General features: G+C 55.7%; 2 protein-coding genes across 6 annotated transcripts in view; one reads left to right on the top strand and one right to left on the bottom strand.

Annotated features, from left to right (window-relative positions):
• ATXN7L3 (ataxin 7 like 3) overlaps window positions 1–10,123 on the top strand; it is a 21,139-nt gene extending 11,016 nt beyond the window's left edge. For 2 of the 3 annotated variants that reach the window (XM_075911204.2, XM_075911203.2), the window contains exons 7-13: window positions 440–485; window positions 1,274–1,305; window positions 1,773–1,841; window positions 4,555–4,598; window positions 4,857–4,928; window positions 5,677–5,810; window positions 6,145–10,123. In XM_075911204.2, the coding sequence (XP_075767319.1) occupies window positions 440–485; window positions 1,274–1,305; window positions 1,773–1,841; window positions 4,555–4,598; window positions 4,857–4,928; window positions 5,677–5,810; window positions 6,145–6,293 (546 nt within the window). In that variant the 3' untranslated portion in view covers window positions 6,294–10,123. The remainder of the gene's footprint in view (window positions 1–439; window positions 486–1,273; window positions 1,306–1,772; window positions 1,842–4,554; window positions 4,599–4,856; window positions 4,929–5,676; window positions 5,811–6,144) is intronic. The other variant, XM_089773971.1, reaches the window with a different exon arrangement.
• Window positions 10,118–17,487, bottom strand: TMUB2 (transmembrane and ubiquitin like domain containing 2). 3 transcript variants are annotated; one of them, XM_075911206.2, is made up of 3 exons: window positions 17,330–17,487; window positions 13,797–14,393; window positions 10,118–12,624 (listed from the first exon to the last, which is right to left on the bottom strand). In XM_075911206.2, exons 2-3 carry the CDS (start codon window positions 14,366–14,368, stop codon window positions 12,270–12,272), a joined length of 927 nt encoding a protein of 308 aa, XP_075767321.2. In that variant the 5' UTR covers window positions 14,369–14,393; window positions 17,330–17,487; the 3' UTR covers window positions 10,118–12,269. The 3 variants fall into 3 exon arrangements, with proteins under 3 accessions (XP_075767321.2, XP_089630098.1, XP_089630099.1); XM_089773972.1 differs by having other exon boundaries at window positions 13,797–14,498; window positions 17,330–17,478; XM_089773973.1 differs by lacking the exon at window positions 17,330–17,487 and adding an exon at window positions 16,391–16,534.

The following is a 17,487-nucleotide window of genomic DNA, read 5'->3' as shown; positions in this document are numbered from 1 at the left end:
TAAAGGGAGCTTTGCCTGTGGCTCCTCCAGCCGCATGGCACCGGGGCACGGGACATGCGGTGTGCGCTGTCCCAGCTTCCTGCTGCCGGTTCCCTCCCCGGGGCTGCTCTGGTCCCGCGAGCGTTGCGAGGGAGTGTGGTTAGCGCCGTGTGGCGTGGCCGGCGCTCGTCTCCAGCTAGTCTGTGGGGCTGGGGAGGGGGGTGATGAGCAGCCTGGTCCCTAGAGAGTGGAGGATGCTGTTGGTGCAGCAAAGCCCCAGGCATTGGATGGGTGGCCCATAGACCCCGTTGTTCTGGTCCCAGGTGAGTCCGTTCCCTTGGCTAACCAGGGTGGGGAGTGTGGCTGAAAGTGTGGCTGTCCCTGAGGCGTGGCAGGCAGAAGGGCAGGGACGGGCCAGGTACGTTCTCTCTCCCCCCAAAGCATCTGTCTCTCGTTGCAGAACCCCAACTCGCCCCGGAGATCGAAATCCTTAAAACACAAGAATGGTGAGTGGCGAGGGGCCGGGACTTAGCTCCCCACAGCCCAGCCGACTGAGCGGATGTCTCGGGGGGGGCGCCCCGGTGCCGTCAGCCCAGCCCTGGCAGCAACTGTGGGGCAGGCGGGACCGACGCTGGCCGAGCCGCGCGGCAGGGCGATGGCCGTGCCAGGCTGGAAGAAGGAGCAGGAGGGTGGCAGGGCATTAGCCTCGGGGGATCCCCTAGCATAGTCTGGGCTGCTGGGTGCCCCAGGAGGATCCAATGTCCTGGGCTGCTGAGCTGCTCCCTGTAGGTCCCTGGCTCTCCCCGGAGAAGCTGATGGCTGCGGCTGAGCTGCTCCTGGAGGATCCTACAGGAAGTGTGGGTGCAGGGCTGCCAGCGGCCGCCGGACACCCTGGCTCACATCTCATGGTGCCCACTGACTAGAGCTCCTCTAAAAGGGGCCTGGGGAGAGGGGGCGGGCGTTTGCCCAGGGCCTCTCCCAAATGTTCCTGCTGCCTGCTCACTGGCTTCCTTGGTCCTGCCATGTCCGGTTTGAGGCTCTTCCCTCGCTCTGTTCCCTTGTGCCTGCCCCTGCCCCCTCCTGCCCTTAAACCCGCTTCTCCTGGGAGCCCCTCCTACACTCCCCCTCCGGCCGGGGCTGTGTCCGGCACCGTGGACGTGCAGGGCTGCGGGAGGAGGGGCTGCTTGGTGACACTGTGCCCAGGTAGGGAGGGAGGGGGCGTGGCTGCTGTTTAAGCCCCCATCCCTCCCTTTGCCCAAAGGGACGTTTCTCATCATCTCGTCCCTCTTTTCAGGGGAGCTCGGTGGGAACTCGGATCCCTTTAAGGTGAGTGTAGGTGTGAATCCGTGTTGGGGAGGAGGGAAGCATGGCCCAGTGGGTAGGGTGTCTGGCTGTGACTCAGACCTTCCCCTCCCTGTGCCTCGGTTCCCGGACTGGAGGGCGTGAAGAAATTCCAAGGGGGCGGGGGCGTGAGGTGACCCAGCCCCCCCTCCCATCAAGTTTTGCTGCCCTGCTGTGTGTGTGTGTGTGTGTGTGTGTGTGTGTGTGTGTGAGAGCACGCGCTCAACAAGTTTTTTTGGACCGGGGTGGGCATGAGGGTTTTTCAAAAATCATAAAGGGGGGGGCATGATGCTGAACGGTTTGGGAACCACTGATCTTGTGTGTGTAGCTTAGAAGGGCTGGTTCGCACCGTGTAGTTGTGGGGTCTTGCTCTGGGGCCCTCACTACAGCGATATCGCGCTGCGCCCCCGAAAATGCTTGTGATGCTCCGTCACCCTCGTATTTCCCTGCAGTACAGCAATTCTTCTGGAATCAGCTACGAAACGCTGGGTCCTGAGGAGCTCCGCTCATTGCTCACCACGGTGAGTTGCCTCCTGGGGGGGAATCGGGAGGGAATTTTCCCCCACCCTCCTCTGTGTGGGGGCCAGGGCTCCTGGTTCTATCCCCGGTTCAGATGCTACCGGCGGGGGGGGGGGTGTCTGTGGCCCAGTGGCAGTCGGCTGCCCAGGGTGGGAAGAGCTAAGATCTGGAAAGCAGTCAGAGCTGGACAGTCGCTTTCCTGCTCTGCTTGGGGCATGAGCAATACAAGTAGCCAGGGTGGGAGGCAACACAACTAGGTTGCTCCAATTCCTGTGAGATCAAGCCTATGAGTTGGGGGTCTAAGGATCTAGGGTCCAAGTAAAAATGCCCATGCCTCCTCCCCTGCTCCTGGGAGTTGTACTGGACCTAGCCTGGAGCTAGTAAGTATCTAACGCTCCGAGCGACCGCTCCTGCCCTCCGCTTCCTGGGGGTCTTGACTCTGGAGTGTGTCTCCCAAGCCCTTCCTCTTGGGCACTGCTCCTTGTTCAAAGGCTGCCTACCTTGGACACGGTTGCCCTGTCCCTGCAGTGAAAAGCCAGCGTGTCTGGCTGCTGATCCCTCCCGCTGCCGCCTGCTGGGCTCGCAGCAGCAGCAAAACTGACCAGTCTAGTTGGATTTATGTAGGGACGTGAAGGACTAGTCGACTTATCCCATAAGCATTTGCTTATCGGCAATTGACGGGCTGTTCGACTAGTCGTGCCCCCCCCCACATCAGAGACAAGAAAAGGGGGGGGGAGAAGAGGGGGTACTTCAAAGCGGCAGCGTTGCTTGAAGCCTGGGCCCGGACGCCAGGCTCCATGCGACGCTGCTGCTTTGAAACGCCGCATGCAGCCCAGGGCCAGCTGGGGTTGTCCCCAGGGTGCAAGTGGAGTTTCAAAGCGGCAGCGCTGCATGGAGCCTGGGATTAGCTGGGGACTCTCCCGCTGACCCCGGGCTCCCTGCGGTGCTTTCGCCTTTGAAGTGTAGCAACGGCCACATGGAACAGTCAAAATGCATCCACGATTCGATTAGTCAGTTCCCTGATACTTAACATCCTTCGTTAATGCTGCAGCGGTTTGACGGTGCCTCTTACAGCAGCAGAAAGGAGGAGTCCTGTGGCACTCTAAAGACTAACATGGATTTGGGTGAAGACCCACTTCCTCACGAAAAGGGAGTTGCTTCCTCGAGAGCAGTGTTTCCCAATTTTATTTGGCCACGGAACCCTTTTCAGCTTAAAATAATTTCAAGGAACCCCCCCCTAGAGTTCCCAGGGTAAAATTTGGCAAGCCCCCCCCCCCCCCCCCCCAAAAAGAGCCCTGCCAGAATTGGTTGAGCAAAAAAACCTGCAAAATAGTCTCTTTTTAAGAGGGGGCGGGGCAATGCTGCGTTCTCACCGAACCCTGGGGTTCCACGGAGCACCAATTGGGAAACACTGCTCAAGAGGAAGGCCAGTGCTAACGAGGCTGATTCAGCCAGGGTGGATGTGGCCGACTCCTAACAGTTGAGGGAGTGAAGACCAGGAGAGGGAAAGTTGCTTTTGGAGTGAGCCAGCCAGCCCCAGCCCCTGTTCAAACCCAGATGAATAGTGACCAGTTTGCAGCGTTGCAGATTCTCGTTGACATAGGATCCCAGGGCTGGAAGAGACCTCAGGAGTCATCGAGTCCAACCCCCGGCCCAGAGCAGGACCAACCCCAACTCAATCCTCCCAGCCAGGACTTAAAAACCTCTAGGGCAGCCGGCTGTGGCTCTTCTCCTCCCCTTCCCCTTCCAAAAGCGCGGCTCGCGAAGCCATAGCCACGGCTTGTGAAGCTGCCCCTGCGCATGGCTCCCTGTGCTGTCTGGTGTGGCCATTCAAAGTGGCATCTTCAAGATGGTGGCAGCCAGCGGGAGCCTGATGTGGCCAAAAAGCCTGTAATCGTGTTTCTTAAAGGGGTAACCTCCCTCAACAATTTTTCCTCGACAATTTGTTTTTTCCTCGACAATTTTTCCTCCCCGGCTCTTTGTGCTATACACACAACTATTTTGGCTCTTTGCCTGTAACGGGTTGGCCACCCCCGCTCTAGGGAACCCGTCCCAGTGCTTCCCCACCCTCCTAGGGAAATAGTTTTTCCTAATATCCAACCTGGACCTCCCCCACTGTAATTTGAGAGGGGTGTGTGTGTGTAAGCACGGCCACTTTTGAGTCTTATTGAGTGTCCCAGGAGCACTGGTTCTCCACTGGAGAAGGTAACACCCTTCTTTTCACGTGCTACGTACGCCTGCCTCTGACTTCCACTCCATGCGTCTGATGCAGCGAGTCTTTGCCCACGAAAGCTTGTCCCCAAATAGACCTGTGCGTCTCCACAGTGCCACGGGACTCCTCGTTGCTTTTGCAGCTGCAGACCAACATGAGACCCCCTCAGCGACTCGCAGCAGCAGAGGCACCTGGGGCTGCCTGGCTGCAGACTCGGGAAGAAAAGAGCTGCAGGCAGGAGGCCGCCTTGGTAGCTCTCGGGGCTAGAAATGTGTAAATTCTGCAGCTGCTGCTGGCTCCAGCCGCTTGCTGGGGTAAAGCTGCCGCTTTGCCCTGGGGATTGAAATCTTTGGAGCTCTGTGCTGCCCTCAGAGCCGGGGGTCTCTGGCTGCCAAGGAAGGTCCCTGGTTAAGGGTGTCTGAAAGCCCCACGTGGCAATGCCCCTGTGCTCCGGTTGCCCTCGCTGCCTCTGGGCTCACTCACCCCGTCTGTTCTCTCGCCAGCAATGCGGGGTGATCTCCGAACACACCAAGAAGATGTGCACCAGGTGAGAGCGTGGCCCCAGGGCTCTGGGCCTTTCCCAAAGGGTGAGCTCAGGCCTTGCCGCAGCCTTGGACTGTGGGGGGGAGGGGGCGGGTCTGGATGTCCTCTCCTGTCCTAGGAGCAGCTGTGGCTCAGTTCCCGTGGGTAGCCCCCTCCCATCAGCAAGACTCCCCGCCCAGGGAGCAAGGGCAGGGCTGGAAAGTGCAGGGAGGGGGGGACAAGCCACGGCGCGCTCTGGGCCTCACCACCTGTCCCCCCGCAGGTCGCTGCGCTGCCCCCAGCACACCGACGAGCAGCGGAGGTCAGTCAGGGTCTACCTCCTTGGACCCTCCGCGTAAGTGCGATGGGACCCGGCGCGCCCAGGGGAGAGGGACGGGCTCCTGGGCTTTCTGCTGCCAGGCCCTGGTGTGAGATCTCTGGCAAGAGCAGCCGCAGCTTCACCAGAGGAGCCCTTGTGCAACCCCAGGTGTAGGAGCGCCGGGCGGGTGGCCCCGGGGAACGGGTCTCGCTCGCGTTGGAGGCAGGTGACAGAGGTGGGCTGGCAGCCCGGGCAGGTCCACAGAGGGGAGAGGCCCCAGAGACTGGCTCGGGGCGGGGGGGGGAAGGGACTTCTCGGTTCCTGGAAGAGGGAACCTGTCCCAGGCTCGGGGGGGGGGGGGGGGGGGGTTGGAGAAGGCTCCAAGCAGCATGAGGAGGGGGGATCTGGGGAGCTGCAGGAGGGAAGGGCTCTTGTGACCCCACCCCACTCTGGCCAGCTGGACGGGGGGGGGAGAGGGGGTGTCCCAGCGAGGCACGGTCCCTCCAATGGAGCAGACGAGTGGCAGCCAGGCCTTGGGGAAGGCTTGGAACAGAAGTGCCCTTGCTGGTTACCCCCAAAACGAGTGGAATGGGAGGGGGGAGGGGGCTGCATGTAACAGGAGATCCCAAGGCCTCATTGGATGGCCAGTTGGAGCAGGTTCTCCTCTTCCCTCCCCCCCCCCCCCCAATTTCCCTGGCCCAGCTGACTGCTAACCTTGCTTGGTGGGGGGAGGGGTGCTGTCTGTGGGCAAGGCTGTGACCCCTCCCGTGTGTGGCCTCCCCAGCTCGCTCCCGGAAGCAGAGGGCAGCATGGAAAACGACAGCTTTGATGTGGCAGAGAGCCAGGCCCTCATGAGCCGGCTGCAGTGGGACGGCTCCTCGGACATCTCGCCCTCCGACTCAGCCTCCTCGAAAGCAAGTAAGTGGTGGTGGTGGTGGGGGGGGGGGGGTCTCTCCTGGCTGCCAGAGCCTCGGGAGAGGTGCCTGGAGGAATTGGGGTCCCTGGCCTGTGGTGCCCTGGGCAGAAGGGGCAGGCTGCCCCCCAGTTAATAGAAACCCCTCTGCTCTCCAGCCACTCGCTCCCGGCTTCCCCTGCCTTGCAGGGCCTGGACTTTCCGGCTGAGTCGCCACGGGAGTCTGTAGTGGGGAGCCGATGGGACTAGTCTCTGGAGCGGGGCACTTTCTTGGAGCTGGGGGGGCGGGACACGGGGCCCAGTTCCTCCCTCATGGTCCCTCTTCTCCCTTCGGCCCAGGTACGAACAACTCGGAGTCGCGCAAAACCAAAAAGAAGAAGCCGCACTTGAGCCTGGTGGGGGGCGCGCCGGGGCTGGGCTCCAGCAAGAAGAAGAAACCCAAACCGCCCGCGCCCCCCACCCCCAGCATCTACGACGACATCAACTGAGGGGCGGGGGAGGGTGGCGGCCCTGCCTGACGCCCATCGTGCCTCCTACCCCCCCGCTCGAGTAACTGTGAAGAGAAGGAATTGGACTGCCCCTGGCTTCGGGACAGGGTGCGGTGGCGCTGAAGGACGTCACTGCCTGGGGACACGGCTGACGTGTCGCATCCCCATCCCCCCGTGTCTATTTATTCTGTGATTTTTACTGGATGTCCTATCATGACTCGGTGGTGCCTTGGCCACACTAGAGCCGGGCGGGGGGGGACTGGACGAATACCTGGGCCTTGAAGGGAGGTATGCAGGAGCCTGGCCATGCCAGCCCTGCTCTGAAGGGGATGGACGGGGAGCAAGAGGCCCCACAGCTGTCCTGTTAGCAGCAGCGCTGACCCCTGAGGACGAGGGTCAATGGCAGTCAGGGTCTGTCCTTTCAGGGCCTTCCCCTTAAGGCTGTGAGACTTGTGGTGCGGAGGGGCCTGACTGGCTCCAGGCGTCTGTGTTCATTTGCACCTGTTGGGACTGGGCCATGTGGCAGAGTCTGATGTGGGGTGCTCTTCCCGGGGGGTGCTGGCCACGTGCCAGGCTCACTCCGTGCTGGTGCTCGTTGGTTGGGCAGGCCCCAGAGCGGGCACTTGTCGGTGTGCTGGGCACGGGAGAGCAGAGGCTGCAGGGTAACGTGGACACCTCAGCCTGGCGTGCCCTGGCTGGGCTTTGGGCTGCCTGGCTCTGTGGTGTGGCTGGCGCGTTCAGCCCGAGGGCGAGGTGCTGGAGCCGTCTCGGAACGGGTGTGGGGCAGGGTGTGCCCTCGCCATGCTCTGCCTTGCCTCGTGTTGTCCTGCAGGGGGCGTGGCAGCCGGGCCTGTGCCCAAGTGTGGGCTCTGTCTGTGGCTGCCGAGGCTGGCGCACCGCTCCAGAAAACCAGGGGCGGCAAGAACCTACTAGCCCCCGTCCCTGGCGCCCGTCTCCCTGAGGCTTGGGAGGGCCGTGTGCGAGCCCACCGAATCGCGCTGCTTGGGTTGCCCTTGGCTAGGGGCGACTCTTTACCCGGCACATGCTAAGCGGGACCCCGGCCCCATTTTCGGGGCAGGATACGCCCACCCCGTTTCCAGGGACACCATGTGCTTCCTGCTGACTTGGAAAACAGAATGCTTAATTTTCCTCTTCTCCCTGGGTGGCCCCCCAGCTTCTGTTCTTCCCGAGGTGTCTCTTCCCCAAGAACCAGGCCCCGCTGGCTTCTCCTCTTTGGTCTGCTCTTCTCTGGTTTGTCTTGAATTTCCATCTCGGCGACTATCAGCAGTTGGTTGCAGCCAGCTGAGCTGTCCCAGCGGCGTGTGCGTGGGGCAAATCTCCCAGGGACCAGAGACCTGAGCTGGCCGGTTTTGTTTCTAAGGTTTTCTGTGAGGAGCCGGCTGATTTGCAGTTGGGGGGAGAATTGAAGTGGCTGTCGGCTTCTCAGCCTTTTGCTAATGCACCTGGAATGCTCTGTGGCCTGCAGGTGGCAGCAGGTGTCTGACTTCCTGGGTGCTTGTGCCAGCCTGTCCGTCCGCATCTGAGAACTGACTGGTGGGGAGCCTTTCCGGTTAGAGCCGTGGCCCTGGGCCAGCCCTCTGGGGTGTGCTGCTTTGTGGGGGAGAGCTGGGGCACCCTCAATGAAAGGGCAGGAAGCCAACGGCATCCTCTGGCCCAGGGGGATGTAGCCCTCCCCTTTCATGCAGAGCTAGCTGCTTGGGTTGTGGTGGAGGCTGCATGGGGCGTAATCTCTGCCAGCTGCAGATGAATATGGGGGCGGGGTAGAGGGGTTCTTCACACTGAGGAGCAATGGAGGAGACCAGGAGCCAGAGTGTGGGGCACAAGGCCATGCCCTGGTCAGCTGTTGACATGGGAATGTGGCTCTGGTCTGGGATCTGTTCAACGGCTCGCTCCCTGCAATGGGTGGGTCCACCTGGGCTCGCCAGTGGTTTCCAGGCAGGGCCTCCCCTTGGAACGGGGATCAACCCTGAGCAGAGGCTCTGCAGGCTGGCAAACAGGAAGGGCGTCTCCGAGGGCAAGTGAGGCATCTGGCGCCTTGCTGATTCCCTGTCCGAACTAACGTGCACCTGGCACCTGTTGTTCTGAGCTAGACTCTGGCTGGACTCCCTTGTCTGGCTTGAAGTCCAGCCCGTCTGGTTCGAGGGAAGGGGCTGGCTGCAGGGAAGAGGCAGTGGGGACTTTGTGTCTCTTGGGGAGGGGAGGGCCTGTCCCCTGGGGTTTGGGTGCAGGTAGGCTAAGCAGAAGTTGCCTCTTTATCCCATGCTCATTTGGGGGGGGGGGGAAGTCTTGTTTTTAATCTAGGTTAAGAATCATGATGCTCTTCACTGGGGTACCAGAGCGTGGCAGAGATTCGGGCCTCGCATGCAGTTGTCCCTGTGAACAGGGTGCTGACTTGCTGTGCCTTCTGCTAGTGAGTGTGCTGCTCGCTGGGACGGCAGGTGCCAGAGTCATGGGGGGGGGGGGATGGGACTCTGTGGTGGTGGCCCTGTGCACTGCTTAACCCCTGGCTGAGACTGAGCCGTCTGTGGTCTCAGCCCCTCATCCACTCCCCCTCCTCCGGTCTTAGCAGAGGGGATCACTGCAGCTCGCTGGCTGCTTGCACAGGGGAACAGCAACTTGCTCCCTCCCTCCCTTTGAGCTGTGTTGCTGCTCCAGCCCAGAGCCAGGGAACTTAGCAGTGATCTCCAGTGGACTCCTGGCTTGTGGCTGGGCTGCTTAGAACTATGCCCTTCCCCTGGCTCTAGGGTGGCTGAGCTGGCTGTTGTCTCTCTAGTGAATCCAATAGACACAACTGCAGGCTTCTCACACCACTGTGGTTAGCCAAGTCAGAGGGATGCTGCTAGCTTCAGGGCAGGGCTGCAGGGTGCTCCCATGTGCCACTTTGAATCGAGCATGGCTAGTGGCTGTAGCTTGCCCCCAGCCAGAGGTTCCACAAAGGTGCTGAGATGATTGCTGTGGGCACCGGGGCATGTCAGTGTAGGAACAACGGCCTGTAGGGACCATGGACCGCTGTCCTGCAGAGCAGCGCTTGTGTTGCTCTAGACCTTTCTGTGGAAGGCGGGCAGCAGGAGTCCACCCTGCCGCAGTAAGATGTGGGAAGGGCAGTCTGCAACAGGCTCTTCCTTCTAAGGTTCAACTACTTGTTGGATTTGTGCTTTGGGGGTCACTACAGCACAGTGCAGAGAGGTTAAGACTTTTAAAAGAACCTGTCTAGGTGAATGGGTAGTAGCTCTAGGAGCAGCTGGCTAGCCACCTGCTCTCCAGGTATTGATGGCAGTGGAGCTAACTGCCACGGAGCCACTGTGTGCACACAAGCCCCAAACAACAACAACAAATGAGCCCAAGTTTACCCCCCACTGCCATAGCTGCTAGTAGAAATCCCTGGAAGCACAGCTGCATTAGTTTCAATGCAGTCTCAGAGAATAATCAAGGCTGCTTTTTTTTTTTTTAATACAGGCTCTGTATTCCTCCCCCTCCCATTTTTATTTGTAAGGTAAGCCTGCTTCACTTGAAACCCTGCATTCTATCATGATACTGGTCGTGAGGAGGGTTTTAATTTGTAACGATATAGAGAAACTGCACCTGTGACTTCTCATTTGTGTCCCTCAACACAACTGTCGGGGGGTGGGGAACGACACAGGCAGTGATCAAGTGGGGAAGGTGGGGTAAGTACTGTACTGTGGTCTTGAAATTTTTATTTTTGCATATGTAATTCATCCTGTACAGGTAGTTCCAACTTTGTAAGATCTGTGTATTCCCATTAGTAGATTGTGGCTGCCCATGTAAATAAAATGCATCTTGACTTGGTATCCAAGCTTCTTTAATGATGTTATACAGAAAAGTGCAGCTGTCCACCCTTCTGAGATGGGAAATAGTAAGTTACAGCAACTGTGGCTTTTTTTTTAACAGCCCCCTCCCAAGGGTCTATCATTAATCATAAAACTACATAAGGAAGAATGGAAACGAAATGTGCAAGCTGCCACACTGAAACTGATTGGAAGGGAGGGCCAGAATGCAGTGGTACCCTTGCGTCATGCACTGAGACCTGTCTTGCTGCTAGTGATTGAGAGTAGAAGCCAACGTCCCCGCTGTGACTGTCACACAAGAACAGAGTGCTTTTTTTTGTGCTAGTAGAACTACTTCAGGTTAGGGTGTGGGGTTTTGGTTTGTTAGTAAAAGCCCTGGTCAGAATCCGGTTATACTAGAATCACTCATTCTGGCTTAGCTTTTTCTGCTTCCTATGTCTACATGTGCCTCGGTACTTGTTTAATTGGCTGGGTGGGGTGACTTGACCCTTAAGGCTTCCCCCTTTGTCTATGGGGGAAACTGCCAAGAAGAATTGTAGTTCCACTCACAGGATAGTAATTTTGGAATAAGAATATTTGAGAAGTGTTCACAGGGGAAGCTATTTCAGAATGGCTTACCTTTAGTCTAGGTATTTTGGTCAATTTCCCTCTGTAGACAAGGTCTAAACCAGCCAGTTCACAGGTCTGTTTCTCAGGCCTTCCTTTTCATTACATGTTCAACCTATAGTGGTCCCCTCACCGCCTGTGGCTTTTCTTCTGGCCTGTAACAATCCTATTTCTTTGCTCATCCCATGGGGCATGACGAGCTCACTGTCTAACAAGGAAGGAGGGGATGCTTGCTTGAAGAAGAAAGAGCCCAACCACTGCTGTGGAAGTTGGTAAGTAACAAGACCTAGAGGCTTAACTGGGCTGAAACACAGCAAGGCTCTACATTTGTTTGGGAATCTCAGCCTCCACCCCATAATGGTTAGCAACTTCAGTGAAAAGGGATACAGTAAGCCTGCCCTGTCCTTACCCACAACATAAGCTCAGCTCTCTTAAGGCAAATTCTTTTCTGCTCCCCTGCAAACCAAAGCAGCCTTTAACCACCCGGAGCAACTTTCCATGTATTCATTTTCTCTCCACAAAATCCACATTGGTGCCTGTCTTTACAAATGTATTCAGCAAAACCAAGGGCAAGGAAGAAAGTGCTGTAAAGAATGAAGAACACTTGCCTCAACACTTCCTGTGGTAGGCACAAATCTACCCCCTGCTAGGGAGCGCTCAGCAAAAGGTGCAACCTTCCATGTACAAAAAAGAGTCCTTTTAAAAAGTAGTTCCCTCCCATTTACACAATGTGCCTGTGAGAATAGTTGGGCTTTAGAATTAGCACTATAAGCGCCAACCTCGTACAATACAAAACACGCCTGCTAGAGGGCCCAGTATCCCTGAAAGGGAGTTCTAGCGCTTAGATCCTGGGGGAGTGTGCGCACAAACTTCACTCACATGCTGACTGAGCCAGCTCTATGTAATCCAGGAAGGCAGCCCCTAACCTCTTCCAGGAGTGGCAAAGTGGTGCCATGCAGGATCAAGGGCAACATGCTGTCCTCCCCAGAGTGCATTCCTGGGAGTTTAGCCTAACCTATAGCAAGCCTGAGCATGCAAACCTACAGTAGCTGCATTCTAACAAGCCCGTTCATCCACAGAAGAGAGGCCGGACCAGAGTTCTGCCAGGCTAGAGAGTAGATCTTCTTACAGGCCACCTTCCTGCAGCTGAGGCTGCTTTAAAGATGTTCATGAGGAAGGAGACTTTCTGTCCCTTGCCTCATCTCTACCTGAGGAGTTGCTGCAGTGTCTTGGGAGTGATGATTCATCTCATGCCATAAATGAAACAGGCCAGTTAGAGTGCAGCAGGCGCACCCAGCAAAGCTGTCTCCTTCTACCAAGGAAGAAAGTCTCATTAAGCAACAGGAAAGTGAGGCACCAGTGAATCTTCCACCTGTTGTATACAGAAGGTGTTCTCGTATTTGAGCAGGCAGGGGATTCTCTGGGCCCTTAGCCAGTTTCCCTAACACCATTTGTCTCAGCACATTTAAAACAAGCTATAAAACAAAGGCTGGGTTCTGGTGACAGGGACAGACAAGAGTATCTACCCCTTCACCTTTGCCTCTTATCGTCCATACATCCCAAAAACCAGGAAGCTGAAGAAGACAGTCACCCCGACCAAGGAGACGGTGGCTGGCGCAGTGAAGAACTGGCGGTAGTTGATGCGGCAGTACCAGATCACAGCTAGCATCACCACAAAAACAGGGAGCATCAGATTCCCTAAGTTCACTGTGACCCCTCCTGCTTCTCCTGGGGTGACCACAGAGTCTGCCGTGGGCAAGCTGGTGGTCTGAGAGTGGTGGCAATGGATCACACAGTTGTCCATGATATTGAGGGAGCGGAAGGTCCGTGCCTGGTCCTGGAGTAGCTGCCCCTGATAGATAAACTTCATCTGATTTTCTCGTCCTGGAAAATATTTGCTTTTCAGGAAAACAGAAAGAGGCAAAGTTTAAGAGAGAGGCCTTAAGCACCAGTCCTACATGCAGCCAAGCCTGGGATAGTGGCTAGGGATGTGAATGACTAATTGGCGAATCAGTATTCATCACCCTTACTGAGTGATGCTCACTGGTAACGGTTAGCTAGTGGGGGGTTGAGCAGACCCTGCCCACCACAGGCCGGGGGCTTTTCCAGCCTGGTGCTTGTTTCAGCCTGGCTGGAGCAGCCTTCATTATGGCAGGCCAGAATACACCCTGCTGGTGGTTGGGCTGATTCCTCCCCTCCCCCCATTTAAGCGATTTACCAGTTAAATATAAAGTTCGACCCGTTAAGCAGAGTGCTCAAGCCATTAACTGGCATAAAACCCAAACAACAGAGCAAGGTTAAGTGTCATGAGGAGTCAAATGTAGTCAGTAAGCAATGGTCAACCTCACTGTCCTTCCCAAAACACAGCAGCAGCGACGAAGCCATTTATGTTTGCAGAATGGGGAAGTTACACAGCTTCTGCCTGTTCTAGCTACCAGTGAATAGGAAAATGAAACCACCTTCACAGTGGGTTCAAACATTTATTTGTGCCTTAAACCAGCCATTTCAGGCTCCAATCCAGATTAGCCCCGCGTAGCCATTACCAAAACATAGTCTAGAAAGTGCCTTACATGCTCCAAGACGACAAGGTTCCCTGCCCCAAGGTGATTGTCCCATGCAAACAGCAAGCAGTAGCCAAAGGCAGAAGGAGGGGGCAGGGGAGAAGAGGACAAAATATCAAGTGGGGTGTAGGGGGTGGGTTCTAGTTCCCAGTTTTGCCATTGCCTTGCTGGGTGACCTCAGGCAAGTCACTTCCCCTTCTGTGCGTACTGCTGAGAAGGGCTGTAAGAGCCAGGTAACATCACCGACCAACAGTTATACAAAGTAAGAGAAAAATCCTTCCAAGCCATTGCCAACAGGGAGAGCACAGGCCTAGAAGCCCCAGAGTTCAATTTAATTGTACTACACATTTACGGTCAGGCAGTGCCTAGACCAGACACACCCAGGAATAATCGTCGCAGTACCCATGTCTGTGCTTGAGGGTGGGAGGTTTGTGCACTTTAGTCTGGGCCTCAGATTCAAGTGGAATCCTTTCCCCCATTGCCTGAAGTTCCATCAAAGGGAGTCTTACCTCTTGAGAACACCCACAGTGTCCTCCGGTCTCACCATGGCCACCTCTTCTGTATCATTGAGGAACTTGAGACGCACTTTGATAAGCCCAGAGCATGGCTCGCTTTCCTCCCTGAGGCGTGACAATGGCAGGGGACCTTGGCTCTCTGGACCCAGCTGTTCAAGGGCACTGGACTCACTGGATGATGTCCTTTTGGGCAAGCCTTGTATGTTCAGCAGATGGTCGAGGCTGGAGTCAGAGGTGCTACCACTGCCCCCCTGCTCAACTGCAGGGCCCAAGTTAGAGGCCGCACCCTCTTCCTCGTCTGTTTTTTCTTCTGCACTTTCAGCAGACCCCTGGGGCTCCGCGGGTTCTGGCGTTACTGAGTTCCCCACATACCGTTCGACATGGCCAAGATGGATCACTGAGGATTCACCTGTAGCTACAATAGTTCCCAAAAGCTGGCTGCTTCCATCTGCTACGTAAGTGGAAAGCCATGCCAGAACCAGAGCCAGGACAAGAACCACCATGCCAGCCACCACGGTTACTTCATCCCCCACGCCTTCAATTATGGTCATGCCAGGGGGCTCCATCTCTTGGCTTCTTGCAGAAGCTTAGCTGCAAAGAACAAGGTAAAAGGAACTCAGTCTCCCCTTGTGCTCTGTACAGCCTCAGTTTGTTCCCCTTCAGGAGTATCTTCCTTTTGTTGGTCCGTGGCTGGAGCTAAGAAAAGAACAAGGGAATGAGAAGCTGTAGTTTCTGCCTTTCTAACTGTGGAGACCCTTGGTTTGTTTTAACACTGGTCCCCTTTCCTTAAAAACAGAGAGCATAAGAACCTTCAAGTGAGACATGCACAGCAAGTAGATAAGGGAACCATAACCAGCCAAGTTCACATGAAAGAAAATTAGATTCGGGGAAGGCATAAAAACAAAGCAACTGTAGTTTTGGAAGTTATTTCTGCCACATCTGCTATTTTGTACAATAGGAGATCCTGTCTAACAGCCACATTTGAACACAGTGTAGCTGTTTTTCTAATAGGTGAACTTTGCCACAAAACAGGCCAGATGTCCCCATTTCAGGAGAGCAACTGTTGATGTTCAGTGAAGGAATTGTGTGGCAAAGTTCACTTTTTAGAGTTGATGGGCAGCTGCCCTTAGAGTATCTCCTAAATAAACAACAAATTAGTGAGAGGGGAAGTGTTCCCTTACATGTATCTTTATTACTGGCATAGCTGAAAGAAAAGAAAGATAATGCAGAACTACTGAGAAAGTTAACACTGGTAGAAGCAAAGCAAGACCAAAAAATTACAAAAATATGAAATCAATTTAGCAAAAGGCAAGTCAGCTTTTTCCACAAGCAGCTCCTTCATTAATGTTCATGTATAAAACATCCCCAACCAAATCTCAAGTAAGCTGGCACCAAACTAAGAAATAATAACCATAACCAATTCTTCCATGGTGCCCTCCACAAAAGGTGTAAGCAGAACATGTGAGCTGTAATATGAGAACAAACTAGCACTTCTCATAGATGAGGAAAGAATATATTTTGCACCTTAACCACATAACTGCATTGGACAGGTCACCACTGTACTTCAGTTTCCCAGTCTGCAAAATGGTAATGGTAATATCAATCTTTCATAGGAAGATCATGAAGTTCAGCTCATTTGTAAACGTCTCAGAAAATAATGCAGAAATGCTCTTGAATGATACAGAAAGATTTTAAGTGATTGGACGCACACTGTCCAGATACAGGACTCCACCTTCTATGGATCAGGTAAAAGGCATGCCCACTGACGACTCACACATTTTTAGGAAACAAACACATTGCCAGAGTCTGCAGTTACCCAGTTACAGGGACTTGCTTCTAACTGATGTGGAGAAAGAGGAGTTGGCTGTTTCTTTAGCTAAGACTTGGGCTTGAAATCATAGAAGAGAAATTAAACGTTAGGAACAAGGGTCACATAGATTACTCCCTCACCCAGTTTACAATCATGCATTCAGTACAATTTACCATAGAAGCCTGTGTGATCTAGTAATTAATGCAGGGGACTTGGGGTCAGGACCCCTGGGTTGTAGTAGTCCTGGCTCTATTGTTGAATCATTATGTGACCATGGATAAATCACTTTTCCTCCCAGTCTCTCACTCACTTTCCTCAACTGTAAAATGGGAATATTCATTGCCTCACAGGTGGGCTGCTGAAAGTTACACAGAACTTGTGAGAAACATAGGGTTACCAGGTGTCCGGTTTTGAACCAGACAGTCCAGTATTTTAGCTTTCTGTTTGGGAAACAAATTGAGAAGTTATAAATGAGAAAATATAAATGTCCAGTTATTTTCTAAATAAGATGTAATGTAGATTGTGATGTAATGTCAAGTATTTCCGGAATTTTTGTTGAAACCATCTGGCAACCCTAGAGAAGCACTAGTGAGATTCACACACACAGCACCCTTGTCAGTCTAATCTAAGAAAACACCAGTAGGTGCCTGGCTAGGGTGCATCAAATGGAAACACCATTTGAAAACAGATATCACATTCTGTTTTTTTAGAGAGTACTGAATCACAGAGACCTTTGCCACAAAAATCTATGACTAATGTACGGGGAGAAAACACCTACCACAGCCAGGGACACAGGGTTGCCCTCAAACAGGCAGGATTCCTGCATGGCTGATAAAGGAAGAAATTCGTTTCCTAGCCCTCCTTGACCCTTGACTTTCCCTGCCCATTTCCATGATCAGGGGACTGACACCTTGCAGTAAGGCTCCTCTGCTTCAGGGAAGCACCAAAGCCTCTCAGGCCTGGGTGGGGAGGGCACTGGGGGGAGGGGGGATTAGCCTCCCATGGACTGCGTGTTAACACCACAGAGTGGGGAGATGGCACTAATGGGGGGGGGGCACGTTCCCAAGCAATAACATGGCCTCCACAGCAGTCCTCAAGGGAGGAAAGGGGGGGGGGTTAAAACCCTACAGAGGAATAGACATGGGGGGGGGGGGTTTAAACCCCTGTTTTGGGTCAGCGCCACGCTGGGGGGAAGGGAGGGGGAAGAGCCGCGGAGGCAGTGGCAGCTGAGTAGCGGGGGGAAGGGCAGAACTGGGGGTGGGGAATAGCTGGGAGGGAGTGGCAGCCAAGTAGCAGGAGAGGGGCAGAGCTGGGGGGGGGGGGGGGGCAGCCGAGTAGCGGGGGAAGGGCAGAGCTGGGGGGGAGCCAAGTAGCGGGGGAGGGGACAACTGGGGGGGGTGGGAGCCGAGGGGGGGCAGAACCGGGAGGGTGAGAGCCGAGTAGCGGGGGGGGAGAACGAGGGGGGGGCAGAACCGGGGGGGGGGGTGAGAGCCGAGTAGCGGGAGGGGGAGAGCTGGGGGGGGCAGAACCGGGGGGGGTGGGAGCCGAGTAGCGGGGGGGGGCCGGGGGCGCAAACCCCGTGGGGGGAAGGGCCGCGCCGGGGCGCTTGGGAGCCCAGGACAGCGGTCGAGCGGGGGATTCACCCTTCGTGGGCGGGGAGGGGCCGGGCCGAGGCGGGGGGGTTAAGCCGGGGGGGGGGGGGGTCTCTACCACTTACCCGGCACTCCCGCAGACGCCTCCTCCCTGCCGAAGGCCCCATACGCCGCGTCACAAGCACACGCCGCCTACGTCAGACGCGCGCCCACCGAGCTCAACTACGTTCCGCGCGCGCTGCGAACGTCAGAGGGACCCGCCCAGCGGGCCGGATGGTGGGGG

Source organism: Pelodiscus sinensis, chromosome 29 (assembly GCF_052426305.1).
Source record: "Pelodiscus sinensis isolate ZL-2025 chromosome 29, ASM5242630v1, whole genome shotgun sequence".
In the NCBI taxonomy this organism is placed as follows: Eukaryota; Metazoa; Chordata; order Testudines; family Trionychidae; genus Pelodiscus; species Pelodiscus sinensis.
Note: the sequence above shows the minus strand (reverse complement) of the source record. Positions and strands in the feature narration are given on the sequence as shown.

Excerpts from the sequence above, each read along its gene's own strand:
- TMUB2 (XM_075911206.2), bottom strand. The coding sequence starts at position 14,368 with ATGGAGCCCCCTGGCATGACCATAATTGAAGGCGTGGGGGATGAAGTA. Across the intron at positions 12,625-13,796 it reads ACTGTGGGTGTTCTCAAGAG|CAAATATTTTCCAGGACGAG; the intron begins GTAAGACTCCCT and ends TTTCCTGAAAAG.